The sequence below is a fragment of the Oryctolagus cuniculus genome, chromosome 11 (assembly GCF_051225735.1).
Source record: "Oryctolagus cuniculus isolate XC-2025 breed Fujian yellow rabbit chromosome 11, ASM5122573v1, whole genome shotgun sequence".
NCBI classification, from domain to species: Eukaryota; Metazoa; Chordata; class Mammalia; order Lagomorpha; family Leporidae; genus Oryctolagus; species Oryctolagus cuniculus.
In genome coordinates, this window is record NC_142877.1 from 77,693,525 (window position 1) to 77,713,124 (window position 19,600).

The window sequence follows — 19,600 nt, forward strand, 5'->3', positions numbered from 1 at the left end:
TTCCGTCTTCTTACTCTGCCTTACTGACCTTTAATTTCTACGTAAAATTCTATTATATATTTATTTACTATTTCTTGTCTACCTCTTCTAATGTATGTTCCATGAGGACAGGGACCTCATCTGTCATTTTTAACTGCATGTCTCTGGTGCCAGACAAGCTCCATATCATGTGCATTCAATAAGCATTTGTCCGATGACTGAATAATGAACCTCAAGTGTTTACTACTTAGAAATCAAGCTATAAGGATACTTTATAATTTTATTCATTCATTCATTCACTAATGAACCTGTTTTTCCTAAATAGTGATTTCCTTAACCTAGCATTACATAAAATGAATTAATCAGATTAATTCAGAGATATGTTGAAGTAAAAGCAAAGTTGGGCATTTTAATTAGATTGAGAACAAGTTTTAAAGGGATATTATTTAGTTTCAGCTTGTTTCTAAACTTTACAATGAAAAAACTGTGACATTTCCCCTTGGCATATCAGACTTAACCTCCTCAAACCAGATTTCCAAGTAATCGTCTCCCCCTGCAGTTAATGATATGTACTCAGGACCAAAGTCTCTGTCTTCATTTTTTAAGATTTTAAGGTGTTTACTGACAAATGAAAAGTGTATACTCATGTATTCAATATTACATACTGTATGTAACAAATATTCAATTACATTTTCAGTGTGATGATTTGATACACATATTCACTGTGTAATAACTGCCACAATAAATTAATTAATATACCCACTGCCATACACAGTTAGCACCCATAAGGGGTGGATACAGACAATTAAAATCTGATCTCTTACCAAATTTAAAGAAAAAGCTACAGTATTAGTAAAACAGTCACCCTGTGTGTCCCCCAAATTACACCAGTGTAAATAAATATAAAGAATTCATCTGTTTTTTTTTTTTTAAGTTTGTCAGAGTCATTTACATCTTAAATACACTGTTGGTGACAGAGATTCTCAGGGAATAATTTCTGCCAGAACATTTAAGCTGACATTTTATTCATTTTAGAAGACTGTAATGAAAATACCAGAATCAACATTTAAGAACTGATTAAACCTTACATTTAGGTTGGTTAGTTTTCAACAAGTTGCCAAGATCATGCAGTAGGGAATAATGATCTTTTCAACAAATGGTGCTGGGACAACCAGAGATAGACAAACGAAAGAGTAAAGTTAGACTCCACACCCCTTCCAACTTCACACTATTGAAAAAAAAAAAAAAAGTTAACTCAAAATAGATCAGAGATCTAACTGTAAGAGTTAAAATTACAAAATACTAGGCCGGCACCGCGGCTCACTAGGCTAATCCTCCACCTTGCGGCGCCGGTACACCGGGTTCTAGTCCTGGTCGGGGCACCGGATTCTGTCCCGGTTGCCCCTCTTCCAGGCCAGCTCTCTGCTATGGCCAGGGAGTGCAGTGGAGGACGGCCCAAGTGCTTGGGCCCTGCACCCCATGGGAGACCAGGAGAAGTACCTGGCTCCTGCCATCGGATCGGCGCGGTGCGCCGGCCGCAGCGGCCATTGGAGGGTGAACCAACGGAAAAGGAAGACCTTTCTCTCTGTCTCTCTCTCTCACTGTCCACTCTGCTTGTCAAAAAAAAAAAAAATTACAAAATACTACAAAATGCTAACTTTGGGTTAGCAACCTTGGGTTACAAAAGCAAAATACACAGGTGACAGAAGGAAAAATAAATTGGACTTCATCAAAATTAAATCTTTGAGTGGTTGAAATGACACCATCAGGAAGTGAAAAGACAACCCATAAATACTTACAAATTATACATCTGATACAAAAGACTTGTATCCAGAATATAAAAGAATTCCTACAGCTCAATAATGGAAAGATAAATAATCCAACTTAAAAACAGTTGAAAGCTAATGCAAGATGAGGGAGGGCCGGCGCCGCGGCTCACTAGGCTAATCCTCCGCCTTGCGGCGCCAGCACACCGGGTTCTAGTCCTGGTTGGGGCGCCGGATTCTGTCCCGGTTGCCCCTCTTCCAGGCCAGCTCTCTGCTGTGGCCAGGGAGTGCAGTGGAGGATGGCCCAGGTGCTTGGGCCCTGTACCCCATGGGAGACCAGGAGAAGTACCTGGCTCCTGCCATCAGATCAGCTTGGTGTGCCGGCCACGGCGGCCATTGGGGGGTGAACCAACGGCAAAGGAAGACCTTTCTCTCTGTCTCTCTCTCTCATTGTCCACTCTGCCTGTCAAAAAAAAAAAAAAAAAAAAAAGATGAGGGAGTTCTAGATATCAAATGTAAACTCTAATTAAGAATTCTGTACTCAATGGCAAAAGGAAGACTTTTCTCTCTGTCTCTCTCTCTCACTGTCCACTCTGCCTGTCAAAAAAATAAAAATAAAAAGAATTCTGTACTATATATTTGAAATTTGCCAAGAGTGTAGCTATTAAAATGTTATTACAAAAAAAAGGCTTAAATGATCTAAACAGACATTTCTCCAGAGAAGATATGCAAATAGCCAAAAGCACATGAAAAATTCCCCATCTTACCTTGTCATCTATCTTGATTCCTGGGGACTCTGGATGTGGAACATTTGATTTTGTCTTCTCTGAATTTCTCTGACTATACTGTTTATATCCCTCTTTCATTTCAGTGTTATATTGCTGATATTTTAGCTTATATGTGCTTGATGGTGCTGGTAAATTTTCAGGTATTATGTCCTGGTCCTAGAGATAAAAAAGAAATGCATGTTATTCACCAGGAAAAGAGATCAAAAAATTATTAGTTTTTGTTATTGACTTTAACAGGCTTATCATTTCACTTAGTGTTTATGCCTAAGAGAGAAATCATTATGATCGTGCTCTAAACAGAGATGATATTTAAAACATTTAGCTGCTGAAGCATCACTGATCGATCAGGGCAAACATAATTGCTCAGAGAAGAATATGCCCACCTCATGTTGGAGATTGTTGAGGATATCCAAGTGTAAAGCAGAGGACAGGGATAAGGCAATGCTACTGGGCAAAACAGCAGCAAGATATAGACTAGGGTAATAGACACGTGATTTTCCAAAATGAGACAGAGAATGGGAATAGAGCCAGCTTCAAGAGAAAGATTACCAAGGACAGACAAGCAAGCCCCTACTCATGAAACACCAGTCAGAACCTGAATTCATAACGTGAAATAGAACACCTGATATTGTTTGAAGTAAAACATGTCACAGGGAAACACCTTGGAACAAGAATACTTACTCTGCAATATCCAAGTAGCCTAAAGTAGAAATCTGTTTCCAAGAGACAAATCTTACCTTCTTTATAAAATTATGTATAAATTATTGATTGATTGATTTTGAAATGCAGAAAGACACAAAGATAGACAAATCTTCCATTTGCCTGTTAACTCCTTAAATACTCACAAAACCTAGAGTTCAACCAGGCCAAAGCCAGGAGCCAGGAGCTCTTTCTAGGTCTCACATGCAGATGACAGGGATTCAAGTACTTTGGCCATCATCTGCTGCTTTCCAGGCTCACATTAGCAGGAAGTTGGTACCTGAAGCAGAGCCAGGACTCAAATCCAGGTAGCCTGATGTGGAATGTAGGTGTTCTAAGCAGCATCTTAGCCACTGCACTAAACCTCCACCCCAATTGCCCTACATTTTATCTTTTAAAAATATTAATTCATTTCTTTGTTTGAAAGACAGAGTTAGAGAGAGAGAGAGAGAGAGAGAGAGACAGATAGAGATATCTTCCATCTGCTGGTTCACTTCCCAAATGGCCACCAACAGCCAGGCTTGGGTCAGGCCAAACCCAGGAGTCAGGAACTCCACCTGGATCTCCTACTCGGGTGTCAGGGTATCCACTGCTTTCCCAAGAGCATTAGCAGGAGCTAGATTGGAAGCAGAGCAGCCGGAACTCAAATGGGTACTTCAATATGGGATGCCAGCATTGCAAGTGGCAGTTTAACCCACAGTGCCACAACACTGGGCCCATCCGTCTTATATTTTAAACTGGTAAGATCTGATATAACATTTTGCTTTATTTTTAAAATTCCTGGATTCCATATTAAGGTGTACTTTGTCAATTTTATATGAAATTCTTTTATGAGAGATTCTTAAAATATTATTTCGATATGTGAAAAAATGAAAACCAAGTAAAATTACTTCATCAACATTGTTATTTGGGACTTTAATATTTTAAATAAAATATTTAAACCAGGAAAAACATAGACTAAACATAATGGAGTTTCTAGATTAAATATAGTAATAATGATGCATACTATAATTCTTAAAGTAGGTAATAAACAAATACTAACCAGTTCTTTTAGATGATGCTGAGTATATGGTATTTGACATGATGGGACCCAACCAAGAGTAGAAGATGAATTTGGTGGATTAAAATAAATATGCGCTGTACTAAGTGGAATATATGAATAATCATCCTAAAAATAAAATGCAATGATACTTATTATATTCTACATGTAATATGGTGTTTACACTTTTTGTATTAAATAATAACCAAAACTTACCTCATCATCAGAGTCAATAAGGCTTCCCAAATCAAGTCGTGGGACCCTAAAAGAAATAAGTTATGCATTATAACTTTAATTTTTTTTTGACAGGCAGAGTGTACAGTGAGAGAGAAAGAGAGAGAGAGAGAGAGAAAGGTTTTCCTTTTGCCGTTGGTTCACCCTCCAATGGCCGCCGCGGCCGGTGAGCTGCGGCCAGCACACTGCACTGATCCGATGGCAGGAGCCAGGTACTTCTCCTGGTCTCCCATGGGGTGCAGGGCCCAAGCACTTGGGCCATCCTCCACTGCACTCCCTGGCCACAGCAGAGAGCTGGCCTGGAAGAGGGGCAACCGGGACAGAATCCAGCGCCCCGACCGGGACTAGAACCACATGTACCGGCACCGCAAGGCAGAGGATTAGCCTAGTGAGCCGCAGCGCCGGCCCATTATAACTTTTAAAATGAGTCTTTAATAATTGAAAATCATATATGCTACATCATATATTAAAAAGGTACCGGTAGCCAATGGTGTGCTGGTTTGCCATAGGCTTTTGTTAAAGTTGAACAAATTTTCAAGCTGTTATTAAACATAACCATTACTATATAAATTGTAATTAAGTCATATTAGAAACAAAGGTAAGAAATACTCAGAATTCATAACTTCCTAATAATTTGACTTCAATAATATATGGTATTGAGGTTATTTACATATCTGTGTCTGTATGGTAATATACTGTTGCATATCCCTTTCCATCTCTGATTTCAGTATTGGCTTAAAATCAGCCATGGTGTGATTTTTTTATACTGAAGTTGGCAAGTGCTTTGAATTAATATTCAATATATTATTTTGCTAATTTTGGAGACTTAAAAAAGTAGTGAAAAAAATGAAAATAATCCAGACTAAACTTAAAATAGAATCATGTTTGTAGCTCTCACATCGAGGATGGCACAAAACCTAAGGAAATAGTTTCAATATTCACAACTATTAATTAATTCAGCAAAGAAATCACTCCTGTCAGCTTACAGTAAATGAAAATACCAGCCAATGTTCACATTAAAACTATTCTGGCTCATCACTTACAACTATATTGGTTAGACACAGACTTCAGCAAAAGAAAGGAAAGAGGGAAGAGGGAAGAGGGAAGGGAGGGAGGGAGGGAGGGAGGGAGGGAGGGAGGAAGGAAGGAAGGAAGGAAGGAAGGAAGGAAGGAAGGAAGGAAGGGAGGAGTGAGCAAAGACTGAGGAAGGAAGGAAGAGAATGGGTGGGAGGGATGGAGAAAGAGAGAAGGGAGGAAGGAAAGGAAGGAAGGAAGGAAGGAAGCACTGACACAAAGAAGGAAAGAAAGAAAGACACACACACACACACACACACACAAGCATTCCATGAGAACCAATAAAGTATACTGAATCTAAATAGTTTACCCATTTTAGTAACATTTGTATATTTCTTGGTACACATTTTTATACCAATAAAAGTCATAATCATAAAATGTACTTAAATTCATTTGCAATAAAAAAGTAAAATTTATAATAAATTTACAATGCACTTCTCAGAAAAGCAGTTGTTAAAATATTTACCAGCACACAGATAAAACACCCACTCATCATCTTGTACCCAAAAATCTAAGCCTAATTCTTTTCTTATACCTAGATTAGCATGTAGACCCTCATGAAATTATTGATATTTGCTTGTTTTTAATTTACAAAAATGTCAATGTCACACTACTGAGGACAATAAATTATTGTTCTTGATTTGTGTTTTCCAAGAAGCTGTGTCATCTAAAATACTTGAAAGAACATAACGATCAGACATTCCAAATTGTAAAAGGCAACAATATGTAAATATAAAACATAATGTATTCTAGGCCGGCACCGCGGCTCACTAGGCTAATCCTCCGCCTTGCGGCGCCAGCACACCGGGTTCTAGTCCTGGTCGGGGCACCGGATTCTGTCCCGGTTGCCCCTCTTCCAGGCCAGCTCTCTGCTGTGGCCAGGGAGTGCAGTGGAGGATGGCCCAAGTGCTTGGGCCCTGCACCCCATGGGAGACCAGGAGAAGTACCTGGCTCCTGCCATCGGATCAGCGCTGTGTGCCGGCCGCAGCGCGCCAGCCGCGGCGGCCATTGGAGGGTGAACAACGGCAAAGAAAGACCTTTCTCTCTGTCTCTCTCTCTCATTGTCCACTCTGCCTGTCAAAAAAAAATGTATTCTAAACCAAAAATATAAATTTAATGAGATTGACAAAATTATTATATTCCTTAATATCAAAATAAAGCACAAGCAGATTTACTACTTAATCAATTTTAAGTATATCAATTGTAATTTTTTGAAAAATATATTTCTTTAATAAATCCATTTATCTGAATTTTCTAAATAAATATTTATCTCTTTCAAGAAAATGTAAGAATATTAAAGAAAATAAAAACAACCAAAATATTAGCTGTAATGCTTTCATCCTATGACAAGAGCTATTTTAATTTTGGAACAATAATTTTTAGGTCATCTGTATGAGTACAAAGTTTTCAGTGGTTCACAATCATAGCTACATATATAATTTTGCTTTTTTCACTTATTAATGTATAATAAATAGTTGCCCATTCACCAGTTCCAATGTGAAGAGAAGTAACTCACACAGGTGGGTAAGCATTCTGAATTGCCCATGGTCCAGAAGTCCATCCTTGCTTTAATTTAAAAATGAAAAATTAAAATCAGTACACATAAACCCTTGATATTTTAAGAGTCAATGAACTAATGTGAGTCAAGGCACAAATGCCAATTATGATTTTACCCAGTACACTCCAAGAAAGAAATACTTATTAATCTCCTCTCTACTTTGCTTAGGACACAGATAAATGATAAGCAAGAGATAATTGCCAGTTGTGTAGCACTCCTCTGCTGGGGAAATAAACTGTAATGGTAAAAATAAATCTAAGGCAGCAACAACTTAGCATGTGTGCCCACCCACTCTAGGAAACTAGAAAGCTGAAAAGAGAAGAGAAGAGAAGAGAGGAGAGGAGAGGAGAGGAGAGGAGAGGAGAGGAGAGGAGAGGAGAGGAGAGGAAAGAAAAAAGAGGGGGCCGGCGCTGTAGTGCAGTGGGTTAACGCCCTGGCCTGATGCGCCTGGCATCCCATGTGGGCACCGGCTGCTCCACTTCCTGTCCAGCTCTCTGCTATGGCCTGGGAAAGCAGTAGAAGATGGTCCATGTCCTTGGGCCCCTGCACCCACGTGGAAGACCTGGAGGAAGCTCCTGGCCCCTGACTACGGATGGGCACAGCGCTGACCAGTGTGGCCATCTGGGGAGTGAACCAGCAGATGGAAGACCTCTCTCTCTCTCTCTGTCTCTCCGCCTCTCCTCTCTTGGTGTAACTCTGATTTTCAAATAAATAAATAAATATTTTAAAAAAGAGAGAGAGAGAGAGGAAAAAGGGGAGGAGGGGAGGGGAGGGGAGGGGAGGGAAGAGGAGAGGAGAGGAGAGGGGAGGGGAGGGGAGGGGAGGGGAGGGGAGGGGAAGAGAGGAGAGGAGAGGAGAGGAGAGGAGAGGAGAGGAGAGGAGAGGAGAGGAGAGGAGAGGAGAGGAGAGGTCGGATTTGTTGCTCAGTGGGTTAATGACCTGGCCTGCAGTGTCAGCATCCCATATGGGTGCCAGTTCAAGACCTGGCTGCTCCACTTCTGATCCAGCTCTGCTATGGCCTGGGAAAGCAGTAGAAGATGGCCCAAGTCCTTGGGCCCCTGCACCCACGTGGGAGACTCGAAAGAAGCTCCTGGCTCCTGGCTTCAGATCGGCACAGTTCTGGCTGTTGTGGCCAATTGGGGAGTGAACCAGCGGATGGAGACCTCTCTCTCTCTCTCTCTCTCTCTCTCTCTCTGCCTCTCTCCTCTCTGTGTAACTCTGACTTTCAAATAAATAAATAAATCTTTAAAAAAGAAGAAGAAAAGGAAGGAGGGAGGGAGGGAAGGAAGGAAGGAAGGAAGGAAGGAGGGAAGGAGGGAAGGAAGGAGGGAAGGAAGGAGGGAAGGAAGGAGGGAAGGAAGGAGGGAAGGAAGGAGGGAAGGAAGGAGGGAAGGAAGGAGGGAAGGAAGGAAGGAAGGAAGGAAGGAAGGAAGGAAGGAAGGAAGGAAGGAAGGAAAAGCAGCTTTTACAGGAAGCTCTGAAGGATGAGGAAGAGACAACCAGATCAACAGAAGGAAAAAAACTGAAACTGCTTCAGCCAGAAAACAATGTGAGCGGCATGGACCCACAAGCAAGGGTTATCATGTGGAATGGAATAAAGTCCAGAGTGTGAAGGTATGCCAGGTATTATTTGCACAAAGAAAGGTTATTAGCAACCCTTCTTTAAAGAACTTAAATCTTGGCTGGCACCGCAGCTCCCTAGGCTAATCCTCCACCTGCAGCACCGGCACCCCGGGTTCTAGTCCCGGTTGGGGCGCCGGTTCTGTCCCAGTTGTTCCTCTTCCAGTCCAGCTCTCTGCTGTGGCCTGGGAAGGCAGTGGAGAATGGCCCAAGTCCTTGGGCCCTGCACCCGCAAGGGAAACCAGGAGGAAGCACCTGGCTCCTGGCTTCAGATCGGCGCAGTGCGCCGGCTGTAGCAGCCATTTGGGGGTGAACCTACGGAAGGAAGACCTTTCTCTCTCTCTCTCACTGTCTAACTCTGCCTGTCAAAAAAAATAAATAGAGCCGGCGCCGTGGCTCAATAGGCTAATCCTCCACCTTGCGGCGCCGGCACACCGGGTTCTAGTCCCGGTTGGGGTGCCGGATTCTGTCCCGGTTGCCCCTCTTCCAGGCCAGCTCTCTGCTATGGCCAGGGAGTGCAGTGGAGGATGGCCCAGGTGCTTGGGCCCTGCACCCCATGGGAGACCAGGAAAAGCACCTGGCTCCTGGCTCCTGCCAGGATCAGCGCGGTGCGCCGGCTGCAGCGGCGGCCATTGGAGGGTGAACCAACGGCAAAGGAAGACCTTTCTCTCTCTGTCTCTCTCTCTCACTGTCCACTCTGCCTGTCAAAAAAAAAAAAAAAAAAAAAAAAACATTGAAGAAGAAAAAAAAAAAATAAATAAATAAATAAATAACTTAAATCTTGAGCTTTTCCTAACAACTGACCAGTAAACAAACTGAAGATCCATAATACACTATCTAAATAACAGAATGGGGGAAGCCATAATACTGCATTTGATATTTTAAGAGAAAATTTTGCTTTAATACAAATTATTGAGGCATTCAGATTTAATCCACAACATAATGCACCTTAAGATCCCCAAAGGAGTTACTCCTTCATATAATGGAGAGAGTTCAATTCAGCCTAAAGAATAAGTCAAAACTAGAGTTCAAAATCCTGTGGCACAGCAGGTTAAAGCCCTGGCCTGCAGCACTGGCATCCTATATGGGCACCAGTTCAAATCCTGGCTACTCCTCTTCCAATCCAGCTCTCTGCTATGGACTGGCAAAGCAGCATAGGATGGCCCAAGTCCTTAGGCCCCTGCACACACATGGGAAACCCAGAAGAATATCCTGCCTCCTGGCTTTGGATCAGCTCAGCTCCGGCCGTTGCGGCCATCTGGGGAGTGAACCAGCGGATGGAAGACCTCTCTCTCTGTCTCTACCTTTCTCTGTAACTCTGTCTTTCAAATAAAAAAAAATCTTTAAAAAATAAATCCTGGCACATCACAATATCTCTAAGAGGTTCAGTTCTTCCACATCTAAAAGCAAGCAAGTAATACCACCCACCTCAATGGTTTGTTGTAAGAATTAAGTAATACCAGTTGTTCAGACATTCGTCAACTTCACTGATAAATAGTAGGTATCCAGCATTTGGAATAATAATAGCAAGGAGATATACTTTTTTTAGGATTTATTTATTTTATTTGAAAGGCTGAGTTACAGAGAGACAGAAGAAGAGACAGAGAGAGAGAGAGAGAGAGAGAGAATCTTCCAACTGCTGGCTCACTTCCCAAACAGCCTCAACAGCTGGAGCTGAGCCGTTCCAAAGCCAGGAGCCAGGAGCTTCTTCCAGGTCTGCTACGTGGGTGCAGGGGCCCAAGGACTTGGGCCATCCTCCACTACTTTCCCAGGCACATTAGCAGGGAGCTGGGACTCGAACCAGTGCCCACATAGGATGCCAGCACTGCAGGCCGGGCCTTTAACCTGCTGCGCCACAGTGCCAGCTCCCATAAAGTACGTTTTAAAGTAAGTTGGTTTATCTTTTAGGCCTCCTCTGAATATAAATATATATTATATAATACAATCATTTAAAAGTATTGTTAGTTTTACAAATTACATTAAAATGTTTATGCTTTACATTAAATAAAAAATAGGATAAAATAATATATTCAATTTACAATGTGTACCAATTATGCATAAATCCACCAAAATATTAATAGGGTACATCCAAATTATGGAAAAAACAGCATTTCCTTCTTTCTAGTATTTTTACTTTTTACATACGTTTTGTAGATGTACAGATAATTCTTAAATAATAAAAATAAGACAAAAAACAACTTTTTAAAATAAAACTAACTCAAGCAGTGGAGTTTCCAAGTTGTGCGGTTTATCAAATAAGGAGACAGGACTTGGGAGTGACCATTCTAAGAGCGGGCCACTAGATAGCTATGTGCTCCCACTTTTATTTAGAGGGTACCAGCAAGTCTACAAGCCAGCAGACACGTAGGCAAGGTTATACATCAACTTAAGGATTTGGGGAAAAGAATTGGTTCTGGTGGTCTAACATAGGGATTAGAGCTGTGTTGTAAATCCTGAGACAGGCCCATTTAGATGCTCCTGCAAATTTACAAATTCCCGAAAATACTCCAGGTACCAGTTAACGTCCATTAGCCCCTTGCTGCTCCTGCTGCCACATTCCTTTGGGGTGGGTGTGCCCGTCCCAGGCCTGTTTTGGCATAGGCAGTAACTGTGGCAGTGCCTCTATTTTCAGGGGGTTAAGCCCTCCTGAGAGGCACTTATGCAGCATTTCTATACCAAGTAATATTCAACTTTGGTGCTTCCATTATTCAAATCTAGGAAATACTGATCCTAAATATTTATGAGTGTAAGTACTTGTAAAAACTTGAGGAGAGGGATTGGAAAATTGTAAGTAAGTCATCCTGCAAGAGGAAACTCATATAGTTTACATACTTGTAGTGGCTTCTTTCTTCCAGAGAATGGCTGGGTTTGGTTCGTAGGAGAAGCAGCAACTCCTTTAACCTCTAAATCCATTCAAGTTCATGTATTTCTCATGCAGTATTCTGTACTTTGAAACATAAAATGATAAATTTGACTCTAAATTTAAACAAGACATACAAGTTATACAATACTCCTCTACAGAAAAGAAATCCTGTGATTATTCATCTTTGCTTCTTTTACCAAAGTCCATTTTTTATAGGGTAATTATTTTATTCCCTATGATAGCCTCAATAAAGAGTTCCCACAGAAGTTCAGTTCTTCATCCCTGGCCTGGACTATCTAAATAATGCTGTTTTAAATGGCTATGAGTCTTTTCAGTTGTGATTAAGATTTTTGAGATGGGGAGATTATCCTGGACTCTCCAGTGAGCTCAAGGGAACCACCAGGGTCCTTAAAAGAGGGAAGCAAGATGGCAAGATCAGAGTCAGAGACAGAGGACATCAAGAAGGCATAAATCTGAGAGAAGTGAAGATACTATGCAGCTGACTCTAAAAGTCTTCTTACTTGAAAGATATCCCTATTCCTTACTAATTCTTACACACAATTCCCTTCAATTCATCTACTGAGCCCTCTTCTCTTTAATAAATATTTACTCAATAAATAAATGCATCACCAAATACCTGTACACATTCTTTTTTTTTTTTTCATTTTATTTGGAACAGAGAAAGAGTGACTGACAAAAAAATATCTTGCATCCACTGGTTCATTCCCCAAATGCCCAAAACAAATGAGGCTACACCAGGCCAAATCTTGGAGCCCAGAACATAATCTGGGTTCTCCATGTGAGTTGGCAGGGACTCAAGTACTTGAGACATAACCTGCTGTCTCATAAAGTGCACATTAGCAGGAAGGTGGACTGGAAACAAAAGAGCTAGAGCTCAAACAAGTCACTCTGATAGGGGATGCATGTGTCCCAAGCAGAGACTCAATCATTGTGCCACATGCCCAGCCCCGTATTTTAATATATTCTTAGATGAGTTTCACTCCTCTGTACCTAATTATGAGAATCACAATGCCAACATATGAATTCTGTCTTCAAACAATCAGATATGGAGTTTAAGGCATTCAATGGTAGCTATTATTTTTTTGATACTACACTGCAAGTCAGTCTCCTGAAGGCAAGGACTACTGGTTTTGCTCAGCCTATACCTCACGGCTTAGCAGAAAGCTTGGAAATTGGTAGAAACTTAATCAATATTGGTAAATAAGCAAGTTCTGTCAATGCAGATGGGAGTTAACTGAGAATTACATGACACAATTCACTTAAACACAGTAAAATTGTTCAATGTCATCATCTACGAAACACTCTGAGAAGTACAGAATTAGGGAGGTCAAGGCACTTCAACCTGTGTAGGATTTGGACAGGACTTCAGAGATAACTCAGCCCAATCTGCGTATTTTCTTTTAAAAAATTAATTTATTTATTTGAAAGAGTGAGAGAGTGAGAGAGAGAGAGAGAAGGAGAGACAGAGGTAGAGAGAGAGTTTTTCTATCAGCTGGTTCACTTCCCAAATGGCCTCAACAGCTAGGGCTGGGCCAGACTGAAGCCAGAAGCCCAGTTTCTTCCAGGTCTCTCATATGGGTGCAGGAGCCCAGGCACTTGAGCCATTTTCTGCTGTTTTCCCAGGCACATTAGCAGGAAGACAGAAGTGGAGCAGCCAGGACATGAACTGGTGCCAATAGGGCATACCGGCGTTGCAGGCAGCAGCTTTACCCACTACACCACAACACAACACCGGCAAACCTGATTTTCAAACTGAGCAACCTGAGGCTCACAGAATTAATTTTACTTTGCCATGTTGCTTGCCAGGTATTGCAGAGACTGAATTCACACACAGGTTTCAGAACTTTTTCCAGTATTATACCCTTGCTGATAATAGGTAATGAAACAATTAGAGAAATTATTGCAGGAACTAAAGAACAAAAGAAATCTAAACTTGGTAGCACAATAATCCATTTCTGAGGTAGATGTTTGGTCTAGCACTTAAGCTACTGGTTGGGACGTCTGCTTCCCAAACAGTGCTTGGGTTCAATGCCCCAACCAGCTCTGGATTTTCCAGCCTTCTGCTAATACAGACCCTGGGTAGCAACATATGATGGCTCAAGTAATTGGGCTCTTGCTACACACATAGACACAGACTGAGTTACCAGCTCCTGGCTTCCCTGTATACATTTAGGAAGTGAAGCAGCCCATGGGAGCATATTCATTCTCTCTCTCTTTCTCTCTCTCTCATCTCTCTCTCATCTCTATCCCCCCTATTTCTCGATATCTCCTTCTCTATCCCTACATCTCTCTCCCATCCGCCTCTGAAATACACTTTTTGGAAAAAATAACAATTTCAAACAAATAGTTGTGAGTCAATCTTTGGAATGTTTTCCAAAGGTTGTGCTTGTCCTAAAGCACTGAATATCCACCAAGTTGGGATAGGGATGCCAGTTAGAGGGAACCGCTTCTGTCCACTCTCAAACTGCTTCAAGTCATGACATGGTCATTGTTAGCATTTAATAAATGTTGTTAGCATCTTTAGTGCTAGCCAACAGAAGAATTTAACTCACTTCCACTTCCCTCATTTTTAAACTGTTATGGTTTCCAATTCCATTGATCTTCATTTCTCTCTTGGTTAGTAATATTAGTGGCTATTATACTCTTAATCCAAATTAGAGCTTGATAGAACCCAAAGAATGAATTGATCTAATCAAGCTCATATACAAGGAGAGAGAAAAGAGATTTGTCAACACAATGTAGTATTTAGGCTTAATGAGGAAAAGGACCACATCTATGTGCTAACAAACTGAGGATCCGAACTGAACCTGATATTCTTAATTTCCAGCAAAGCAGAATAATCCTCCTTGCCCCCACGTCATCTCCTCTCCTAACTAAATTATACTTCATGGCACCTGCAATGTCCTAGAAGGAAATCCCATTCTTTCATACCTGGGACCCCTGGACGGGTGGGCGACACAGGGAAGCCACTGTGAGCTGACCCAACAAGCTCAGGAAAGCCCAGAACCAGAGCAGGAGACCTGGAAAAGTGTAAGATGGCAATTCCACTTCAGCCCCAGCTGGCGTCCGCAGGTTGCCTGGCAACAGGCGGCTTCACGCTGAGTCTCTAATTTCTTTCACTTCCTGAAACAAAAACCCAAACTGTCCAAACCCTTCGTTCCTTCCACAAAACCTCCCGCCTCCAAGCTGCGTTTCCTGTGCGCCCTGAAATCTCTCCGGCTCGCTATCTCACCCGAAAGCCAAAAGGGTTGAAATTTCTGCGGCAAGCCCCAGAGCCTCAGAGGGGAGCGGCTTCGCGGCGCCGCTGGAGCCTGGCAGGGGGTTGGAGCAGGCTCACCAGTCTCTCGTGCCTGGGAGAGAGCCAAAGCCCGGCGCGGATCCACCTCGGCAATTCTTCGTTTGTTTGAATTATTTCATCTTCGAGAAAGCAGCAGTTAATGTATGTCTAGCACCCAGCTTGATATTTTAAGGATTTTACAATTACCTATAAAGACAAAACTACAGTATTTTATACAAATAGACATACAGATATCAAACATAGATATAATATTACTTTAAATGTGCACAAATATACAAATACATTACATATGTACTTGTATACATGTGTGTATATGTGTGTGTAAATGCTGTATATGTAAAATTAAAATATAAAATGTTGATGTAACGGAAAAGGCACAGATCTAGAAATCAACAGGCATCTATAGTACTCCTTCTCTGCCAAAAATATTTATCTTTGCTCTGTACACAATGTCTCTGAGCATCAACTCTTCAAGCATAAAGGGACAGTGCTGGTTTAAGATATTTCTGTTATTGATTGATCAGGACTTATCTTCCCAAACCCATGGAGACTTAAAACTCTAGTCTTATGTTAGCAGTTAATGGATAAATGCTAATGGCTAATGGATTGGTATGGAGATTTGATGTAATTATGGGGTCTATGCAAGATCTTTTTTGTTTTTTTTAAAGATTTTTTTTTTTTTTTTTGCTTCTTTGTTTATTACAGAGAGGGAAGGGTGGAGAGTGTTCTTCCATCTGATGGTTCACTCCCTAAATGGCCCCAGTTGCTGAGGCTGAGGCTGGGGTTGAGCCAGGTCAATGCCAATGCCAGGCCAATGCCAGAAGCCAGGAGCTTTATCTGGGTCTCCCAAGTGGGTACCGGGCTCAAGGGCTTGGGCCACCTTCTGCTGCATTCCTGGGTGCATTATCAAAGAGCTGGATCAGAAGTGGAGCAGCGGGGACTCAAACTTGCACCCAAATGGCATGTCAGCTTTGCAGGCCCTGACTTAACCTGTTAAGCCACAACACCAGGCCCAGCGTAGATCTTTAGGTCATTGTGGGCTTGCCCTCAGACGGTTGTTACTGTAAAAGAGTTAGGTACTCAAGCTCCTTTGACTTTGCTTCTCTCTCCCTCTCTCCGTGCCCCCCCCCCCCACATGTAATCCTCTTTGACTGCCTCCAACATTAACAGCCTCACCATCACACCATACCAATGGGCATGTGTACTTGAGCTGTGAACCTCCAAACTGTAAACCTTTTCCTTTGAGAGAAGCCCCTTTTAAATATTTTAAAGTAATAAAAAGCTGATTAATACAATGTAAATAAAACTATGTTGTTTTTCTAATCTGTAGTATGTTTTCAAAATTGGCTCACCTAAAAACATACACATCTAAATTTGCAGATTGAAGGCAGTTTTCCAGGAAACATTCAAATATTTTTAAAGCAAAAACAGTGAACTCAAGGGCTGTGCTGTACTCATTCCCTCTGTTTCTTCCCTGCACTACATAAAATTCATCTATTATTACCCCCACACAGAAAGAAAAGCAAAAATAAACAGAAAAAAATAAAAATAAGTTAAACATAAACTTATAAAAATTATCAAACACTTTAAAAAATTGTAGTGCCCACCTAAGCATGGCCATTACTCAAATAGATATTCAAGAAAATAATATAAGGACATACCCTTATCTATTCTTGGGGCCTAGACTTAGTCCACTTAAATTGTTTCCGTATTTCTGAATATATAGCTTCTTGGAGCTATATGACAAACAAAATACGGTAATATGGCTTGTGTTCTCAAAAAGTTTAGTTTTATATATTACAAGTGCACTTTAAAAATGTTGTGGAAAAAATAGAATTAAAAGATAAGTGTATGGGCTGGTGTTGTTGGAATAGCTAGTAAAACTCCCTCCCCCTCCTCCCACTCCTGCTCCCCCTCCCTTTCCCTCTCTGTCTCTCAAATAAAATAGATAAATCTGTTTTACAAAGTACTAATTAATTTTTCCATGTATTCACCCAATAAATTGTTTTTTAGTGGCTATAGGTTCAGTACCATAGGTGTTAGAAATAAACCAGTGAAGAAAAAATGCTGCTGATCTGGTGAAGATTACAATGGAATACAGCAGATTAATGTTGAAGAAATCAATAATGTAAATTCCGCTAGCGATTAACGCAATGAAGAAAACTGCCAGGTAGGGGACATAGTGTCAACAGAGAAGACTTCACTGAGGAGAACTCTGGAAAGAACATGGCAGACAAAGGGAACAGCAAGTACAGAGAATGAGGAGATAGCTTCCTTATCAAGCTGATGGATGCAGCGAAAGTAAGAGAAATGCAGCTGAACTAGAAAAAAATGCAAAAAAAGTGGTTGGAGGGTTAACCATGGTAAGATTTTAAAGTTCCTTGTTAGCCATACCTTGGACTCTGAAGTTGATATTACCTGTAATGAGTGTCATTTTTAGCCCTTGCTTATACTCCTGTGGAAATTCTACTTTTTACTTGTTGAATATTATGGCTAGTGATGCATTAATCCTGCGATTATAGAGTGTATTGAAATTATGTTTTTTGCAAAAATTAGAGAAAGAAAACGAAGGAAAGGGGAATTGAAGGAGGCAGAAAGGGAGGGATGGCAATATGGTTGTCTTCTTAGAATTGTACCTATGGAATGCATGAAATCTGTTCTCTTTATATTAACAAAAAATTGTATGCAAGAAAGCTGCATAAAAATAAATTACAGTAAAATAAGAATGGATGCAAAGAAACAAAGTAGCAGAATATGACAAAGTAGAGGGACATTGGCTCTAAGCAGGATGTTGGCTATCTATAGAATGGGAAAAAGTACTTGGGTTCAGGATATATTATAAACAGGATCTATAAATAAATTAAATGCAGTGGGTCCAGAAAAAAAAATCAGTAACTAGATATTTATATGAAATGTTTGAAGAAATAAAGGGAGGCCGGCGCCGTGGCTCACTAGGCTAATCCTCCGCCTAGCGGCGCCGGCACACCAGGTTCTAGTCCCGGTCGGGGCACCGGATTCTGTCCCGGTTGCCCCTCTTCCAGGCCAGCTCTCTGCTGTGGCCAGGGAGTGCAGTGGAGGATGGCCCAGGTGCTTGGGCCCTGCACCCCATGGGAGACCAGGAAAAGCACCTGGCTCCTGGCTCCTGCCATCGGATCAGCGCGGTGCGCCGGACGCAGCGTGCTGGCTGCGGCGGCCATTGGAGGGTGAACCAACGGCAAAAGGAAGACCTTTCTCTCTGTCTCTCTCTCTCACTGTCCACTCTGCCTGTCAAAAAAAAAAAAAAAAAAAAAAAAGAAATAAAGGGATATGACTGTTAACTTTATGTGTCAGTGTAGGTATGTTATGCTAACCACTTTTTTGGCCAAATACAAGTCTAGATATTGCATGAAGATAGTTTCTAGTTGTGCTTGAAGTTTAAATCAATAATCTTTCAGTATAGCAGATTACCATAATTCTCCTTGATGTTACGGGTCTCATATAATCAGTTGAAGGCCAAAGACTGAAGTTGCAAGAAAACAGAATTCTGTCTGCAGAGTTCCAAAAAGAAATTCTGCTTGACTTTCTAGCTGTTGGACTCAAGATTGAGGCATCACTTCTTCCTAGTCTACAGACTGCTGGCTTGCCCATGGATTGTGGGCTCCCCAGTGCCCACAATCATGTGAGCCAATTCCTTAGAAGCAATATGTATATATATATATAGAGAGAGAGAGAGAGTGATGCATACATATATCACATATCCATGTATGGATCTGAATACACACATAAAATTGATATGTATCTTTAGACTATGCACAAGAAATATTCAGAATTTCATAGAAAATGTATATTATGAAAAAACCATGAATCTCAAAAAATTTTGTACCCAAGTAGATTTATTTTTACTACCAGTTTTCCACAAACTCTTTGAAGTATCTTTGTGTGTAATAATAAAGTAGCATATAATACCAACTCTCCATTAGCAAGTAATAGACCAGAAATATTTTCCTTATTACACACTAGAACTTTCATTATGATCCTTGCATTTTCTCATTTCATTGTCTAATTTCTGCTTTCTATTAAAAAGTGATAAGTAGTTTCATCAACATGAGGCTTTTCTGTTTTGTTTAGTGGCAAGGTTAATAGACAATGGCAGAATATTCAGTATAAGAATACATGTGTTCACTTAAATGACATTGCAAACAACTAAATCATTAAATAAATATATTTATTTGAAGCACATAAATGCTGAAAAAATATCATTTAATGCTATGAAAATGTACTTGTTTATTTTTGAATAACAATATAACTAAAATAAGTAGATTTAACACTTTAAGCCAAAACATTATTTATGTTGTAATGTAAGAAAATAAGCAACAGAACACTGCCATCTAGTTTTTAGCATACCAATTACAGCAGCAGTCTACCTGGAATTAGGTGGTTACCACATAGTAGGCCTGTTGTCAACTCTCAAAATGGAAGACTTTATCAGAGCAACTACAGTATTTATTTTCATCTTTCTTGGCAATTATTCCAATTTGATGAGAAACCGGAAGTGAATTACTAAATGTCTGACAAGGTGCCGGTTTAGGATCACAGAATGTCACCAAACAGACAGATTCCCTTATTCTTCCTCTCTTCCCAGTCTCTAAGGAAAAGAGCAACGTGGTGCTGCAGTTTATCTG

The 19,600-nt window shown here is 40.8% G+C and overlaps 1 protein-coding gene across 6 annotated transcripts in view; it reads right to left on the bottom strand.

The window, feature by feature from the left end:
- Positions 1-14,808, bottom strand: part of CAPS2 (calcyphosine 2) — a 50,489-nt gene extending 35,681 nt beyond the window's left edge. The window contains exons 1-6 of one of the 6 annotated variants that reach the window (XM_008256803.5): positions 14,573-14,737; positions 11,590-11,699; positions 7,096-7,145; positions 4,488-4,533; positions 4,275-4,400; positions 2,513-2,689 (exon numbers count right to left, since the gene is read on the bottom strand). In XM_008256803.5, the coding sequence (XP_008255025.3) occupies positions 2,513-2,689; positions 4,275-4,400; positions 4,488-4,533; positions 7,096-7,145; positions 11,590-11,670 (480 nt within the window). In that variant the 5' untranslated portion in view covers positions 11,671-11,699; positions 14,573-14,737. Of the gene's footprint in view, positions 1-2,512; positions 2,690-4,274; positions 4,401-4,487; positions 4,534-7,095; positions 7,146-11,589; positions 11,705-14,572 lie in introns of those variants that run through there. The other 5 variants (XM_017341986.4, XM_089307441.1, XM_089307442.1 and 2 more) reach the window with 5 other exon arrangements.
- Between the last annotated feature and the right edge of the window lie 4,792 nt (positions 14,809-19,600).